The sequence below is a fragment of the Macrobrachium nipponense genome, chromosome 11 (assembly GCF_015104395.2).
Source record: "Macrobrachium nipponense isolate FS-2020 chromosome 11, ASM1510439v2, whole genome shotgun sequence".
Classification (NCBI taxonomy): Eukaryota; Metazoa; Arthropoda; class Malacostraca; order Decapoda; family Palaemonidae; genus Macrobrachium; species Macrobrachium nipponense.
In genome coordinates this window covers 291,388-309,251 of record NC_061087.1, presented here as the reverse complement: position 1 = coordinate 309,251, position 17,864 = coordinate 291,388, and the positions used below count along the sequence as shown (strand labels likewise).

The 17,864-nt window shown below is 35.8% G+C and overlaps 1 protein-coding gene and 1 long non-coding RNA gene across 2 annotated transcripts in view; one reads left to right on the top strand and one right to left on the bottom strand.

Annotated features, from left to right (window-relative positions):
* The window catches only part of LOC135214734 (uncharacterized), a 77,724-nt gene that overhangs the window by 27,477 nt on the left and 32,383 nt on the right, over window positions 1-17,864 (top strand). The window contains exon 2 of the long non-coding RNA XR_010314460.1: window positions 12,650-12,741. This is a non-coding gene — a long non-coding RNA (uncharacterized LOC135214734). The remainder of the gene's footprint in view (window positions 1-12,649; window positions 12,742-17,864) is intronic.
* Window positions 1-17,864, bottom strand: part of LOC135214502 (cytochrome P450 2U1-like) — a 21,082-nt gene that overhangs the window by 1,068 nt on the left and 2,150 nt on the right. The window contains exons 2-9 of the mRNA XM_064248905.1: window positions 7,077-7,264; window positions 6,621-6,784; window positions 5,772-5,911; window positions 5,239-5,429; window positions 4,923-5,122; window positions 1,763-1,925; window positions 1,296-1,474; window positions 388-483 (exon numbers count right to left, since the gene is read on the bottom strand). Coding sequence (XP_064104975.1) covers window positions 388-483; window positions 1,296-1,474; window positions 1,763-1,925; window positions 4,923-5,122; window positions 5,239-5,429; window positions 5,772-5,911; window positions 6,621-6,784; window positions 7,077-7,240 — 1,297 coding nt within the window. The 5' untranslated portion in view covers window positions 7,241-7,264. The remainder of the gene's footprint in view (window positions 1-387; window positions 484-1,295; window positions 1,475-1,762; window positions 1,926-4,922; window positions 5,123-5,238; window positions 5,430-5,771; window positions 5,912-6,620; window positions 6,785-7,076; window positions 7,265-17,864) is intronic.

Below are 17,864 nucleotides of genomic sequence, written 5' to 3'. Positions count from 1 at the left end.
TCAAGATAACGTAGGTGAATTAGATGGTGAAACTATGGTAGCAGGAGCTATCATTTATGTTAAGATTGCAAGAAGGTGTAAAGAGGATTTTGTAGTGGTTCATTTTATACGCCAAAGGGAAAATTCAGTTGTATTCCATATAGGAAAATGTAAATTGTGTCTCCGAGACATACCATTTTCATTTTCCTATGAATTACCATATCTTCGTGCATAAGAAGATTACCAGTGCCAAAGGGAAAACTATACATATAAAAGAAATGGACGAAGCCTAACAGATCACGTGCTAAAAAAATGGAGACTTAATACATTCTGGTTATGTTATTCATTAGTTTCTATATTCTGTGCATTTGAAAGTTAAATGTAACGTAAAACTCAGTAAATACTGACCCACAGAGAATCCCACGACGTTCTCAGACCGCACAAGCTGACCTGACTCGTCAATGAATCTTTCTGGTCGGAAATTTTCAGGGTCTTTCCACACCTGTGATAGGAGACAAGTTGTAAAGAATAATGTTCAGGGTTCAGCCACCGCCATCTTGAATAGAGTCAATTCAAGATGGCGGTGGTTCAGGAGACTTCCTATTTCTCCTGCAGTGGCTTATAAATCTTGATTTTTAAACTCTCTCTCTCTCTCTCTCTCTCTCTCTCTCTCTCTCTCTCTCTCTCTCTCTCTCTCTCTCTCAAGTTAGTGTCCAAGATTTTTAAAAAATCAGGACCACTTTTGAAAAGCAAGAGAAATATAACAATTATAAATTGTCAAAGTATATATTATTTAGGAGTTTCGCCAATAATAAATGTTTCAGAGTTTTCAGCCCCCAACCCAACAGAGCCAACGCAACACTAAACATCAAAAACGTTCGCCAATATAGAAATAGGAAGGTCAATTCAAGAATGGCTGTGGTTTCAGGAGACTTCCTATTTCTCCTGAAAGCGTCTTTAAAACTTGATTTATTAAACTCTCTCTCTCGTCTCTCTCTCTCGTCCTCTTCACATCTCTCTCTCTCTCTCTCTCTCTCCTCTCTCTCTCAAGTTTTGGTCCAAGAAAGATTTTTAAAAATCACGACCACTTTTGGGAAAAGAAAGAGAAATATACCAATTTATTATTTGTCAAGTATATATTATTAATAGTTAGCAAATAATATGCTGTGCTATACCAGAATAATTGAGAGGGACAAGAAATGGCAGTTTCTTACTGAACATCTTCAAAGGTGAGAAGAAATGCTCGGGACAATAGGTACTGGGAAACAAAAATAAATGGACCTATGAAAACCTGCGAGACGGGAACTTCATCTTACTTCTATCCCAGTGAATTCCGTAGATATTTCCGATAATCCAGGACCTCTTCGGGATTCTGTAGCCGTTCAGCGTCGTTTCCTCGGGGTTTCCGTGAAGAGCCAGCGGTGTGATTGAGCCGTAACGGAAGATTTCTGTGATGAATGCTTCGGTGTAAGGCATCCTCAGGCGGTCTTCGTAGCTTTATAGTTTATCGAGTAAATATTGATTATGGTTAATGATCATTTACTGTGGTGGATAAATGATCTCCATCTCATTTGAAATATGTCAGTTGTTTCCTTGCTCAGCTCCAGTTGAGAAAACTAAATAACAACTGGTCTGTATCGTTGGTCTGATAATTTATTTTATAATGCATGGAAATAACTCTGGCTAAAATTTCGTGACGTGAAATTACGTTTCTCGGATGTTTATTTTTTTTTCTTGAAAGACAAAGGTTGAGTTTTTTTAAACGATAAGAGAAAATGCTTACGTCGGGTGACGATCTATGCCAATTTCAGCCTCCAACTCTTGGAAGAGTTTCTCCTGTATTTCTGGGTGTCTGACGAGGAAGAGCATGCACCAGCGAAGTGTTGTTACCGTTGTGTCAAGGCCCACTATGAAGAGGTCACTGATTAACCATTTCAGCTGGTTGTCTTTAGGAAGAATAAAAAAAAAAAATGTCAGTAGCTTCGTTACATTCAGACAACTGATTTCACTTATGTCATTGTTCAGGCAGTACCGTGTTGATGTAAAGTCGACTTTACGCAGACGACCATTTGGTACTCTATTCTTTGCTTATGCTTTATGTTCTAAGAATAATTATTCAGTTTCATTTCAAAACGATCAAATATTTGCTATGAAGGTCTCCGCAGTCACACCTGAGGTGTTTGCTGGGAAGGTGGGGCGGGTGGTGGCGGGGTGGTCGACTAGAAGCAAGAGTTTTAAACTGCTAGGAAAGTGTGAATTGTTGAGCACAATATTATTTACATTGCTTGCGCCTACGCATCACCTACACGATGTCATAGTAGAATCAGTTGTATCTCCAAGTTACTAGGAATCGTCCAGCTGACAGTATCTATCATCCTTCGGAAGGATGCTGTTCTTTTGGCAGGTCATAATGTGCCTTCTTCAGCTGCACAGAGCATTATAAAAATGCTCCACCTAGACGTGAAGGAGACGAAGAGGCTCCTTTTCATTGGGTCAAGGATATGTGCAGGAGACAGGTCAGTGAATATTGGAAGGTTGCAATGGTACTACATTGGATGTCAGTCATGTTGTTATGAGAATTTAAGGAATGAGTTAATCTCCCTTTTCTAATGACATGAGGAGTTCTGACAAGGAAGCATCCGTGAAGTTTCAAGAGATCTTAACGCAACAAATTCATAATGGTGGCTGGTTTCAACGCTGATTAAGTCTTGAACATGGACAAGACAAGCTTCTTCTGGACCAATATGTTCAACAAGATTTTTGTGTCCAGGAAGAGAAGATCACACCAAGGTTTAAGGCTGCTAAAGATTGTATCACCATTGCGTTGCTTTCCTGTAAAAAGTATATCCGAAGATAATATCCTTTTTGGTTTATCCTTTAGATAATTCAAGGGCACTGAATCGGTAGCTTTCAATAATCTGGCAGCCCATCTGGAAGGCATGGATAACAACAGTCGTCAACCATAATTAATGGTTACCTGTAATTCTCTAGACATAAAGCAGTATGCCACACAGAATAAAATTCAGGACAGAATCATCCCATGGCGATGGACAGCTGGTGTTACAACGAAGTGGCATTTTTGTTTCCCAGTCTATAGTTAACTTGAAATTGTAAGGCCTGTTAGGTTACACGATACAATTCAGGCCTTGGTCGAATGAATTATGCTAGTGCTGATGGGAAAGCCATAGACCCACTGCTCAAGTAACTTCCACATACCCACTGTCCTCGATGTACTTTTTTTCTTTGATTTCTTTCCAATGACTAAAACTGATTTTTAAAACTGATGATTGTCAGTTTGGCATTATGGCAGGTTTTAAGGGGCAATTACAAGAAAAGTAATATTAATAGTGAAGGAGACCATATCACATAAATGTGGATCTTAATACATTAGGCTGTCTCAAGAAAAAGCATGAGACAGACATGAAAAAAAAGAAAGTATTTGAAAGACATGGCACCAGTAAAGCTGTATAAAAGAGTAAAGCTTTACTACTCCATCTGATTTTGCCGTCAACCCCAGGTCTTCATCAATAGAAACTCCCAGGGGTCTCCCTTTTTTCACTGTTGTAGCCTCCTACATTGATATGCTATTTAACAAAGGACTTAGTACTGATTTATGACTGACACCAATTTCAATATACCTGCCATTCATTACTTTATAGTTAGTGCTATGGTTGGTACAGTAGCATCATTCGTGTATTGTCTTTAAAATACCTTTTGCTTTCATATGTTCTTCTCAGGGTTTTTCTTGAGACTGTCTAATGAATTTAGCTCCACAATTATGTGATAAAGTCTCTTCCATTGTGAATATTGTTTGTCTCGTAGTTGCCTCATAGAAACTGCCAAACTGACAATTATCAGTTTTGAAAAATTGTTGTCACCCTTTCCCTGGTACTCTCCCAATATATTTTTTTATAGCATTATTAAGCAGTCTAGTGATGAATAATTGTAATTCTTGGTTCTGACTGAATGATACAGGGAGACAAAAATATCTACCTATAAAAAAGGAGAAACTATAGAAAGTAGGAAAGTCAAAGGTGTGTAATACCTAGAAGATTAGTTTAATACATCCTATGATGTACTAGAACTCAATAGGTATAGAACTGAAGTTATGTTCATATCCGTTTGCTGTTCTTACTATTCTTAACTTCCCTGGAAAATGCGCGGAGTTTATTAGTAGATTGGTGATGATTTTAACGAAGTTGGCAAACCTTGTTTAACTGTTGAAAATGAATATATAATCATCATAGTTCTTGAAAAATATCGAGTGACTATTCACAGCGCCTTAAATTAAGAAAACAATTTGGAAATTTAGGGAAAATGAGAGATTGCACAGACATGAAAGTAGTATTTCAAAGTCCAGTGAGAAGGTCTAGAGAATTTATGGAGGGAGAGCAGTACGTACACCAAACGGAAAAGAGTGAAGAGGACGCATTTAATTTCCACGCGGAAAACTTTAAAATCAAGATCAAACCCTGGATTAAAAGATGAGAACGATAGATGTGAATAAACAACTATTTCAATGAAATATAAATCTCCTTAAAGGTATGCCTTTTGTCTAGACTGATTTTTGGGAATTAGCAATAGGTTTAATCTAAACTACCAAAAAATTATGATTATAAGTACAAGACTACCCACCAGCGCGAAACCAAGGGATGCTGGAAAGCAGCTAATCGCCCATTGATTTATATCATAGAATAATAATATTTGATTATTTTAGAGGACCAGGCATTAATGATAGTCACATTGATAATCAGTATTTTCCTCCATATTATTATAGTATAATATACTATCATGAAAATATTATTCCCCATGATTTATCTTCACATGATTTACTTCGTGTATGTAACTTTCGTTGTTTATAGAAATATTAGAATACATGAATAGCTTGGAAATTAGAATCATAAGGAAAGTAAAGTATGTTTCACACTTGTTATACAACATACCTGTAAATGTTATATTCTCTTTGCCTTGCTCTATTTGTTTTCTCTGCTCGAGAAGGTACTGATATATGAAATCATTGCCACGGTCAGGGTTGTCCAGATTTTCCTTGTGCTCTTCGATCAGTTTTGTGAAATAATCAAGCCGATGTTTTACGTTTAGTCCAACTTTGAAGGCCTTTGGTTTCAAGAAAGTGCCGATAAATCTAGAAAAAAAAAACAAGAAAAGAAGTTAAAAATTCTCTTGTAAAGATGCGTAACCCGAATGCAAATGCAGTAATTGCTTTCATCCCTCAAGGTATGATATGCTGTTTTTGCTTACTGTAACATAGGGGTGTAATTGAGGAAGCCGCCCTGTTCCACCAGGGTCAGGGACATCTCCAAGGAATCCACGATCCACTTCAAGTTCTTATCTTCCATCTGGAAACGCTCGCCAACGAACATGTGCCATACGATGTTGAGGACAGATGTAGCCATATCATAATGGATGTCGTAAGGTTGGCCTACCTTTTTCTGTCAAGACGAGAACCTGTGATTTAGACTTCAAGAAATTTGAATACTTGATTTGGGGCTATTTTGAAAGAAAGGATAATTTTGAACTGCTAAGGCACTTGGGCTGATATGACTTGGTTGCAAAAGCTCATAATACGTAACACACGTTTTAAAAAAAAAGTTTACATGCCATTTTATGTAATATAATCCACAGTATTTGTATGCATACACACAAGCCAACGCGTATAGAATAAAAAGACGGTGATACTTAGTAGGCGACCACTGATTTTGGTTTTTGAGTGGTAATATGGAACCCCTGATTCAGACGTAATGCTATTGTGTTGCTTGTGGCAAGAAACTCACCTGTACTGTCTCCAAGAAGTCATGAAGCTCCCTGTTGACGTATGCCTCCACAGAACTCTTTCCCATCCCAAAATCTCGAAGCACATGGAGAGTGAAACGCCTCGAGTCCCGCCAGACCTGATCCTCAGCATCAGCAATACCTTTAGTGGAGTTAAGAGAAGATTTGATTTAGTTTATGAAATTACTGTACTGACAAAGCACGTTTGAAGGTAATGCAACTGTTCCATGATATGAAACTGTTATAGGATCTTTTATTGCCTAGCATGGATAGCTTTCCAGCTTGTTTGAAATTTTCATGCCAGTATCTGTTACATTTTTTAAAGGATGTGCACCGCACAGTTATTTTCCAAAATAAAAAGTATGCACAAAATTTTTTTCGAGTTCTCTTTCGTATAGAATCAATTTTGTTAATTGGTTATGGAGTAGTGTAACATTTTTCAAAATTTTACACGATAGGTGTTTCTGTCAGATGTCAGTGGGACTAAGACAAGAGTTTCTTGATATATGAATGTCAAACAAGTGTTAGGAATGAAGAAAAGTGTTACTCGGAAAGGGCTTGTTGTTGAAAGGCCAGCGTACTTGTGATATGGATGTTGAAAAAGGGTTGCTTGCCCTCTCACCATCAAAGAAATTGAAAAAGACTTGTTCCGTATGTTTTATTTGTCAAAATTGAAAAGATATGAGTGCATTATGGCTACCCAGGAAATCTATTTGATGGATCAGACACTTAAGAGACTGTAACTTCCAACCCTTCTGCTGCAAAACGACGGACAGTTGCAATACCACGGGCAACGAGGTCAACCTGTTATATAAGACCTAATGAAACTTTCACGTTTCACCTATTCTTACCTTTACCGCCCATTATGAAGCTGAGGACTGTTCCTCTGGGTCGATGGTTAAACATGTCTCCTTGTCTGACAAAAGCTTGTGTCAACCAGTGTGAGGAGTTGATAACAACAACTCGTTTAAGACCCAACTGGATGCTGTATAAAGGACCGTGTATTTCCGCCATTCTGTAAAAAAGTAGATGTTAAAAAGCGACTGGTTTGGAGGGCCATTCCAAGAGCAAAATTTTTGGAATTTTATATGTCAGGAAAAAAAGTAGTGCCTTCTTTCTCCTGATAAGTGAATTATACCAACTTCATTATCATCATTGTCGTCAGCATCCTAGAACAAGACGGATAGCTGTAACATAATAGAAATGAAAATAGTTCTTACGACAGTTTAACAAAATACGATATGTGGAGTATTCAAAATAAGATTATAAAATGACAGAAAACTAGGTAAATGGAACGTCTGATATACTTGTTGAAGTATTCTGGAGACTTCATGAAGAGTAGATCAAACACATTGCCAACGAGAGGCAGTCCCTTCGGTCCTGGAGGCATACCCTTCGAGTCTGGCTGATTGAAGACCAAGTACGCAATGAATGCCACTAACCCAAGAAGTACCAGAGTTAACCACGTCATCTTGGAGGAAAAGAGCGGGCAGGTCTGCAAATTCAAGTATACATATAGATATGAAATGAAGGCTGGCTAGGCGCAGTGACTTGATGGGAACACAAGTCAGTGGCTCTTGTGCAGAGGTGAAGTGGGATTGAGGGAGCCCTATCCATTCGGTGTAAGGTATGTCTAGTCGAGGCAAATGTCCTAAAGGGCACATTGAGACATTATTGTTCATTTATAAAATGGGATAGGTAATAGAATGGAGATAACCAAGAGTTTAGGGGGTAACATTTCATTGTGTACTTGAAGAGGGGTATATAATTTTCATTGGGAATGTAAGGCAGATGGGGTTCAAGTGTTAAGTACGAAAGATTCATGTGAAAACTGAGAATAAAGCAGAAAATTGTCGGTTCAAAAGCCAGGTGGTAGAATCTTCTTTGATTAAACAAAGAAATTCAATGAAACTCTCAAAACGAGCTTGGAACTCAGATATTATGGATAAAATCTCCCTCTATCAGCGATTAAGAATATTAAGAAATTGTCAACTGGAGTGACGTAGCGGCTGAACTGTGGATTTCTTGGTATAAATACTGCTTTTCTGTAACTCTGATCTCATTCCTTATCATCCTGAAGAGGGAGACAGTTGTTCTGTGAAGTATAGCATTAACTTTCTGCAATCTGGTATTTTTATGGACTCCTTTTTATTAGTATATATATATATATATATATATATATATATATATATATATATATATATATATATATATTGTTTTTTTTACATATTGAACAGCCTCCATAACAGGAAGTGGCTTCACAGAAAAACAAGACAAAGATAACTGCTGTATTCACACAAACGGGTGAGTGTATACTCCTTGTAAATAAATAGGGGGAAAATTTTTCAGGTGAATTTAAGTCTCTGTCTTTCTCATAAAAATGACAAGGTTGACGTTGTACCTGATTAGCGAGGAGGTTTTCTTGAAAACAAGTGTGTTAAAATCATAGAAAGATGTTTTACTATGTTGTTGAGTTTCTTGCCAGCGCTCATCATTGACTTTTATTAGGAAAGTTCACTAGTATTTTTCCAGCCCAAATTATTATTAAGTTTCTCTCTCTCTCTCGTGATATATTGTTAGGACTATCGGCTCATTGCCGAGAAACAGCGCTCACCCATACAAGGAAATAATGATTCGGACTCGTTCTCTTAAACACACTGAGACTTCGTTGACGTAGATAGTGAATTTGTATCTGGTTGTCAGTTGAATGCTAGAGAGAGGGAGTAACTACGCGGTTAACACCGACACTTCGATTATACAAAACATATGATTCTCTCTCTCTCACCACACATACTGAAATCTATTTATATCGCTCACATCAGAGTGAGATTACCCAGAAGGCAGACTAAGCACATCACTAGGTAAGAAGACACGCGACATCAAAGGATATAAAGGATTTAAAAAAAAAAAAAAAAGCTTGTAACATTTTTTTCTCGCTGTCGGTAGCTACATTTTACCTCCAAGAAGGGCAGCTGACTCAATAAGCTCGTCATGTACCTGACGTAGTCTCCTCCAGACCTCTTGCACCTATACTCGGTTTTATCCATCTGTTCATCCGCCTGGGTGTTTGCACATGGTAACACTGCGTCCCGGGCTTTAAATAATATCCTATTTCGAATATTAACGGTGTAATTCGCACACAGTAAATTATTGAAACACTTTTCAGTTGCAAATGTATACCCAGATATCCTTTTATTTACCTAAAACTTACACATAGCGTAACTATTTAAAGCCCGGTTTGCAGTGTTACCATGGACAGATGGAAAAAAAAACAGAGTATAAAAATCCTGTCATCCTATTCGCTTCGCCTGCTGTGTGAGTCACTTCTTTATTTCTGTCCTACTATCAAGCAGTGCAAATACCCCCAAATAATTAACTTATGCGAATTAACCACGTCCAGTCCTTTACCATCCTTAGTGAAATTAATTCTTCCATCATTCTGGCTTCTGTTTACCTTCACACCCTCGCTCTTCGTGACATTCACCGTCAACGTTCACCTCTAAAAGCGCTTTTATTCTCTTTCACCAGTTTCTGCTGCTTATTTTCACTGTCGTCAGCAAACTTTATCATGTACAAACATCAGCCATTCCATATTTCATTCATGACTTCTTTCCTAAAGTCAGCAACTTGTACCAACATCTGTCGTGCTTTTGCAGAATTTTCTCCATAAGCATATTAAACAACCATGGTATCGACACCCTGAGTCAGAAATATCAACTTTTAGTCTAAACTAGTCACTTTCCCATCAACTTGTTCATAGATTGACTATTGAGCGCAAAATAGACAGACACAATAACATTTATATGCTAAGGTAGGTCAGTACATGTATAATTTAGCACATGAAATTTAGAGAAAGAACTGAGTTATTGAATTATCAATCATTACGTTTGATACAGTTGGCTTCTGTGGTTCATTATGGCAGCTTGATTGTAGAATACTTTTCTTATGAAAAACTTACTTAGCGTTTTCGTGTCCAGCTCTAAGCCTGATAGCTATTTCTGTATGATTACTGCCTAAAATGAGAAGTTCCAAAACGTTATAAGATGGTGGGTAATAGCTATGACTAGTTGATCCTAGAATGTTTTGCTGTTTGATATATGCACTTTTGCATTTATTGTCTTCTAAACACACACACACACACACACACACACATCACACACACACACACATATATATATATATATATATATATATATATATATATAATATATAAAGAAATTCCACGACAGAGAAACGACGGAGTTCTACAAGGCCTTTCGACCTCTTGTCCTTTACTCAGTCTGCTAACTAAAGACGAGAAGTCGAAAGGCCTTGAAGAACTCCGTCGTTCCTCTTTCCTTCGTGGAATTTTTCTTCATTTACATATTTATCACGTTCCATTATTTCCTGATTTAGTTACACACACGCACACACATACATACACATATATATATATATTATATATATATATATAATATATAAATATATATATATATATATATATATATATAATATATATATATATATTCATAACAACAATGAGTATTGGGCGTTGCTTCAATGGTGAGTATGTGCCAATTTCCAGCTGTTTTTTTCCATATGTTACCAACATTAAGGTTATCACAAGATTACATGGAATTTTATGAACACATCCTTTAGTATTGTCAGGAGAGTTCTTTATAAGTACAAGTTTCTTTGTTGATTGTTCTTAAATGCTATTTAACTCCTAAATTCTTAAGAAAAGGGTGATGGAGTTAATGTATTATTTAAGAACAATAAATGTGCACTCATAAAGAACTCTCGCCGCAATACTAATGGACGTGTATATGGAATTCCACGTAAGACCTGTACAGATAACTTTGTATTGTCAAACTGAAACACTAGAAAAGAGAATAAAAGAGCATAAAAAATGTGTTCGATAGGCACCGGTGAATAGCGAAATTTTTGCGCATATCAATGAGGGCCATCATAAAGTCTATTGGCAAGGAATAAAAAAGATAGTTTATTTATTCTGATAATACTGGAAAGGAATATCACCGAGTGTGGTTTTATGAAAAGAAAGTTTCGGTCCAACATGAATATCGGTCAAGCAATGTATAAACTTGATCCTGTAATGTATATGGAAAAAGATCCTATTTGTAAACACTATCTGGCCATAGCACTAATGAGTTTTGTTGCTCTACCCCTTTTACATTTGTCAACAGTTTGTGCGTTTTGTCCGTATTGTCCCTCTACCATATACATTGCGACCTCTGCTCTTATGTTTCAGTCCTTTGTTAATGCTTAAAAATAGTCGAAACCGGTCAGAACCTATACCTACTAGTCTCTTATTATTTCACCTGTGGTGATGTGTGATAACCAAATCGCGTGTTTAATGTGCTATATATATATATATATATATATATATATATATATATATATATATATATATATATATATATATATATATACATGATGGTTAGGCTATTCCTGGGCAGTACAAATCAGAAGATGATGAAGAAGACAGCATTAAACATATGTCACCATTATTCGTATAGCGACGTTTCGAGAGCAATGAAATAAAAGCTAAAAAACTTATATACAATACAGCATTACATTATTTATGTTGACATAAAAAACACGTTGAATAAAGTGATGCAAGGAAATTTACAAAACATTGAAATATAAGTTACGCTGAAAAATAAAATAAAATAAACCAAAACATATAAATAAATAAAAAGGCATTATTAAAATTAGGAGTAGTTAAAAAGACACCTTTGTCTCAACGACGTTCGGATGCTGTATGGAACCGAACGTCGTTGAGATGTGTCTTTTTTTTATAATGCTTATAATTTATATATATATATATATATATATATATATATTATATATATATATATATATATATATATATATATTTTTTTAGAGTAACTTGTATTTCAATGTTGTAACTTTCCTTGTATTTACTTTATTCAATGTGTTTTTTATGTAAAAAAAAAAAGTTATTTAATGCTGTCATGCATATCAGTTTTTTATCTTTTATTTTAGTGTGGATGATGAGACATTGGTCTCGAAACGTCACGATACGAATAAAGTGACATAATATGTCACTTTATTCGTATCGAATTAAACATATTATGTTTAATGCTGTCATCTTCAGCGCCTTCTGATATGATATATATATATATATATATATATATATATATATATATTATATATATATATATATATATATGTGTGTGTGTGTGTGTGTGTGTGTGTGTATGTTTGTGTGTGTGTGTGTGTGTGTATGTACAACATTTTATATAAAATTTGCTGAGTTACGGTAACCTAATCTACTGTAGAAATTTACAGATTTCGCGAATATTTCCTTAACACCCATCATTCTTGTTACCCTGACTTTACCATTTCTTCCGGAATAATGACTGATTTTAGTTTATCAACCAGTGATAAATCATTTAAACCGAAAAGTATCAATTCATTGATTCAAGTGTCTAGAACAGAAACGAACGGTGGCTGAAAAAACTCTATGCTGCACCGTATGTGGGAGATCGTTTATAATTCCTGAATGCCACCGAAGGTCCCTAAATGCTTCACGAGTGAACTAAATTAAATCAGGTGACAAAAAGGCGATTCTTGGATCCCAGGTTGTTTTCTGCTATCCTCCTCCTTCCTCGGTTTGACCTCTTTTCCTAAGCAGGTATTCTTTCATCACTTACACCGGGGGTTCTTAACAGTGGGTATCCATACCTAACCACATGCTTGGGGGTATGGGACTTGATCTCTGGATATCTGTATATATTTGATTTTAATGTGTGAGTGTATACATGGGGACATTTTGAAATATAAATAACTATATAAAACTATAAATGCTTCTGATTTTCTTGTATGATCTATTCTCAGCAATTCATATTGTCAACAGATAGGACTGGAGCAAAGGGGGTATGGAAACATATTGGGCAATTCCCTGAGGTTCCGGAGTCATCAAAATGTTAACAACCCCTGACTTACACGGTAAGTTAATTGTTTTCTTTGGGGCTCCTCCCATGAAGACTGTAGAGCGAAATTTTGTGCCTCTCATTATAGAAATTGAACGTTATCTTTCTCATTATTTATGGCGACAACAACCTTTGCATTAATTCGTCACATGGCTGGGCAGATTTAGGGTGTGTAGGCGTGGCCACGGTGTAGGGCCCTAGGCCGGTAACCTTAGGGACCCCTCTCAATTAGGGGCAAGAAAAGAGGGCCCTAATAGCTTGGTTGGGGTTGTAGTGGGGGGTTACGTTTCCGGGATTTATTATCTAATTGGGCACCTCTAGATTATTATTTAATAATTAATTTTGATATATTTCTAATTATTATTATTATTATTATTTAATAATTAATTTTGATATATTTCTAATTATTATTATTATGTATTATTATTATTATCATTTTTTTTCTGAGGTGCGGGGCTCTATATATAGGCCTTTGGCCTGCTCGGCCCTCTCCTAAATCCGCCGCTGGTCACATGAGTTTGGATCTTCAGCCAATAAAGAAACACTCCAGTCATTCCCCTGAACTGGAAATTCGGCTCAAGTCGTGAGCTGCCAAGAGGATGAATAAATCGTTAAATCAGAACCGGGAGACGAATGAGAACTCTTCCGTGTGCGACATCACGCACCAGTTAAGTGCTACGACGCGATAGATGTAGATGAGTTTTTTAAATCGGCCTAGTGATCGCTAGCGCGCCATTGATCATCCCTGATGAGTCATGGTCGACCAAGAAAATGTGATGGTTATTGATCCTAACGCTTTCGGCATAAGGTTAAACACGTACTTAGTTATGGAGAAATGAAATAACTAAAACGGGGTTAGGTAATGATTACGGCTGTGAACACGAACAGGATTTGCCCTCTTGCGGGATTTATAAAAAATTTGGGTGAAGTAATAATGACACATGAGATGAAGCTATTAACTGCTATTTTAAAACTATATATATATATATATATATATATATATATATATATATATATATATATATATATCTAATTTGAATGAATTCAAAATAACTTTGGTGAAATATAAAATCATTTTAAATGTTCATCTGACGCATAGAATATATATATATATATATATATATATATATTATATATATATAATGATACATGAAATGAAGCTATTAACTGCACTATCTTAAAAACTATATATTATATATATATATATATATATATATATATATATATATGAGTGTGTGTGTGTGTGTATTTATGTATATTTTATATTTATGTTTGTAATTACACATATGCTACATATATACATACTTTTATATATATACGTATATATATATCGTATATATATATATATATATATATATATATATATATATATATATATATATATATATAAATGGTAAGAATCCCTGACTTATAGGGTAGGTATAAGTTAATTGTTTTCTTTGGGGTTCCTTCCATAGAGACTGTGGAGCGAAATTTTGTGCCTTCATTATAGAAATTGAGCGTTATCTCTCATTATTTATGGCGGCAACAACCTTTACATTAATCCTCTCATGCCGGGGCGGATTTAGGGTATGTGGGGCCCTAGGCCGGTGACCTTAGCCTAGGACCCCTCTCATTTATGGGCAAGCAAAGAGGGCCCTCACAGCTTGGGTAGGGGTGGGGGTTTAGTTTCCGTGATTTATTATCTAATTGGGCACCTCTAGATTATTATTTAATAATTAGTTTTGATATATATTTTTATTATTAATTTTCTTTTTTTGCTGAGGTACTCGGTCCCCTCCTAAATCCGTCACTGGCCACATGAGTTTGGATCCTCAGCCAATATAATATATATTATATATATATATATATATATATATATATATATATATATATATATATATATATATATATGTGTGTGTGTGTGTGCGTGTGTGTGTGTGTGTGTGTGTGTGTGTGTGTGTGTAATAGGAGAGTTGGAAGGAACAGACCTAATGATGAAAACTAAGAGAAGATAAGATGATAGGGTGGAATGGAGAGATGTGTGTGTTTGCACGAATGTTTTAAAATTCTTTTTCATCGTAAGAAAAGATTGCTACAATTCTTCGCATTGTGCTCCCAAATAACGTACTGAGGAATTTACAAGATTAGTTACGAGTCAGCAGAACTGGCAAATAAATAATTTAAAAACAATGTTATATTTGAATGAGTTTTCATTGGCTGCCCCTGACCATTTCCACTTTCCTGATTCATCCTCTGTAAGTTTTCCCTTGCTTTTTAATATTCCTTAATAATATACATGACATTTCATCCTGAACTTGTAGATATCGTAGCGACAAATTCACCAATCTTTCACATGGTCCACTGGCTCTCTCTCTCTCTCTCTCTCTCTCTCTCTCACTCTCTCTCTCTCTCTCTCTCTCTCTCTCTCTCGTCTCTCTCTCCTCTCTCTATATATATATATATATATATATATAGTACTACTATTATATATATATATTATATATATTAATTAATATATTATATATATGATATATAGATATATATATGTATATATATATATAGTATATATTTTAATTTCCGTTAACTGTCAGATTCGAAAGAATCTTTAGTGATGGCGGCATCACACCTACTTGCCACTTTGCCCTTATTTCCTTTCCCAGCAACAACTTCTTGGCCTTATTTTAGATTTCCCATTCATTTGCCACATACACCTAAAATAGTCGGAATGACTTTAGCCTACCAGCATATAATACAAGGCAACGATTAACTTACATATACAATTGATTCCTTTCTAAAACTTAAAAATTTTCTTCTCATAGATAAACCGTTAGATGGCAAAAAGGCAATCGAGCTTAACCTCCATCACACAGTGAGTTGTGCTAGTTTATCGAAGCCATAACAAAGCAAACGTTTTTATTTGCAATTCCAGCATGTTTCATGTTTATTTATTTATCACCTTTTCCTACAGCTAACCTGTCTATACAGGCTGAAATCTGTTGATTCCATCCTTAAGGGTTTTCAGCTGAGATTTAAAAGAAAGTGCTCTTCTCGAAGACTCCTTATATGTATGAGGAACTATATAGTAACTAAACCTGTTGCTCAGTACTACTATGAGATTCAGGGTCTCTGTAACACGGTTTTTTTGGACTTTGCTCCTTGTCAAAGCATCGGATGTAGCTGAAAGTTGACATATGTATATTTTACAACCACACACAAATTTTGTTAGCATTATCAATAACCTAAACCCGATAGTTTTAATTTTTATAGAGTAAAAATGCTCTAGCCGACGCCATGGCCAATGATTACGAGCCAAGAGTCGAAAAACATTCATTACGTAAGCAAGGTAAACAAACACCTTTTGACTAAATGTTGCCCCGCCCATCCACCAGACAGAAACTCTTCGGCTCTGAAACCCAAAGACTTTATGAATGGCGGAACGATACATAGATGTGGGTGGGGTATCAGTGCTAGCGTGTAATTATACTGTAGCCGTAGTGCCGCAACAGTATAGTGTAATATACATGAATTAAACGTTTAGGCCCAAACTGGCTGGGGTATCCCATTGAGGATCATTTAGCACTTCTTATAACTACTCTAGAAATTTGTTTTTATAGACAGATGTTAAATTTTCTAATCCAACAGTGCCCATGGTAGCCTTCAGTGTTATCCTGAATTATAAAGAGGCGAAAGTGGGTGGGGCCTCATGAAGTCATCATTCTGACGATAATTATTGGTGCAAGTTTAAAGCCAATATACGGTACCGGCTATTTTTTTTTCAGTAAATAGGTAGATAGCCAATAAATAAAAATTGCTTGACATTGGATATAGAAGTTATCAAATCAAGCTTGTCTACTATGTTTTTGAAAATTACCAACTATTCCCTACATCTTGTCAATCTGATTGTGACCTATAAAGTAGACTGTAATTTCTTAGGAAACCTATTTTGGGAGTTAGACTAATAATCGAAGTGTTTTTGTATTTATTAACATATTTTGTTGGTTTGTTCATTATGATAATTATCAGTGGAGAGGTTCCAGAGTTCATAAAGGTGTACTGCTTTGCTTGTATTTAAATTTGTATGTCATTGTTGCCAGAGGTTTAGCCTTCGTTACGTATAGCCAATCATCCATCGAGAAAGAGGGAAGAAATGCTGTCATAAGTTACGTAACGAGTGCGTTCGAAACATTTTCTCTGAGTAAGTTGGCCCGTCTTCAAAAAAGGTCACTTTTACATTATAGTACCAAATTTATTCAACCTACGTAATGCAGAATACAGTCAAAATTTATGTGTAGATATAATATGTATTCTGAATAAGCGTTATATTTATGAAATGCATAGATAAAAAGTTATTGCGAAAAAACCGTGTTACAGAGGCCCTGAATCTCATAGTAGATGAACAAAACTTTTCGTTTGTTTCCCGTGCTGATATTCCAACGGTCGTTTCCAATTTTTCAGTATATTAGCTCTAGATTATGAGCGAACTGCTTATTTTAACGAGTTGATTTTGTTTACCACTCACATTAAAATGTATTTCTCCAACTTATGTTCTGAATGATTTGAAGTCTTCATTGCTTAGAAAAGTAATGAGTCATTGAGATTTTTATAACTATTTGTTTTCGGTATGACGTATCGAACTAGCGGCAGCATGTTTAATTAGCTATTGGTACGACAGACCTGAGACTCGCTCTCCTGGTGTTGTAGGAAATCGTTTCAGTTGTTAAGGAGAGAACTCGAAGTGTTCGGTGTTCTCGAATAATCAGTGATTTGTTATAGCGATGGCGCTCGTCTGGGATAAGATCAACATTACTTAAGTGACTGAAGGGACACTGTTAATCGAGACGGTTTTTAGTTGGTGAAAAAGAAGCCCAGAGAGTAGGTAAGTACAGTCTTAGATATCCAAGTTACACAGATTTATTAGCTTTATCTTACCAGGATCACAGAACTGTTTATACATTAACATTAAAGGAAAATGGAAATCTTGTGCATTTTGCAGAAGACCAGAGTCAGTTAATTATGTTTCTTACTAGCATCATTGCCTAACTTCGAAATAGTTCTTCAGAAGCGGCACGTTCACTCCTAAATGCTTATAGGTACCTACCACCGCCATTCATTCTTCTATCACCCATATCAGTATTCATTGCTCCAGCCTCCAGCTTC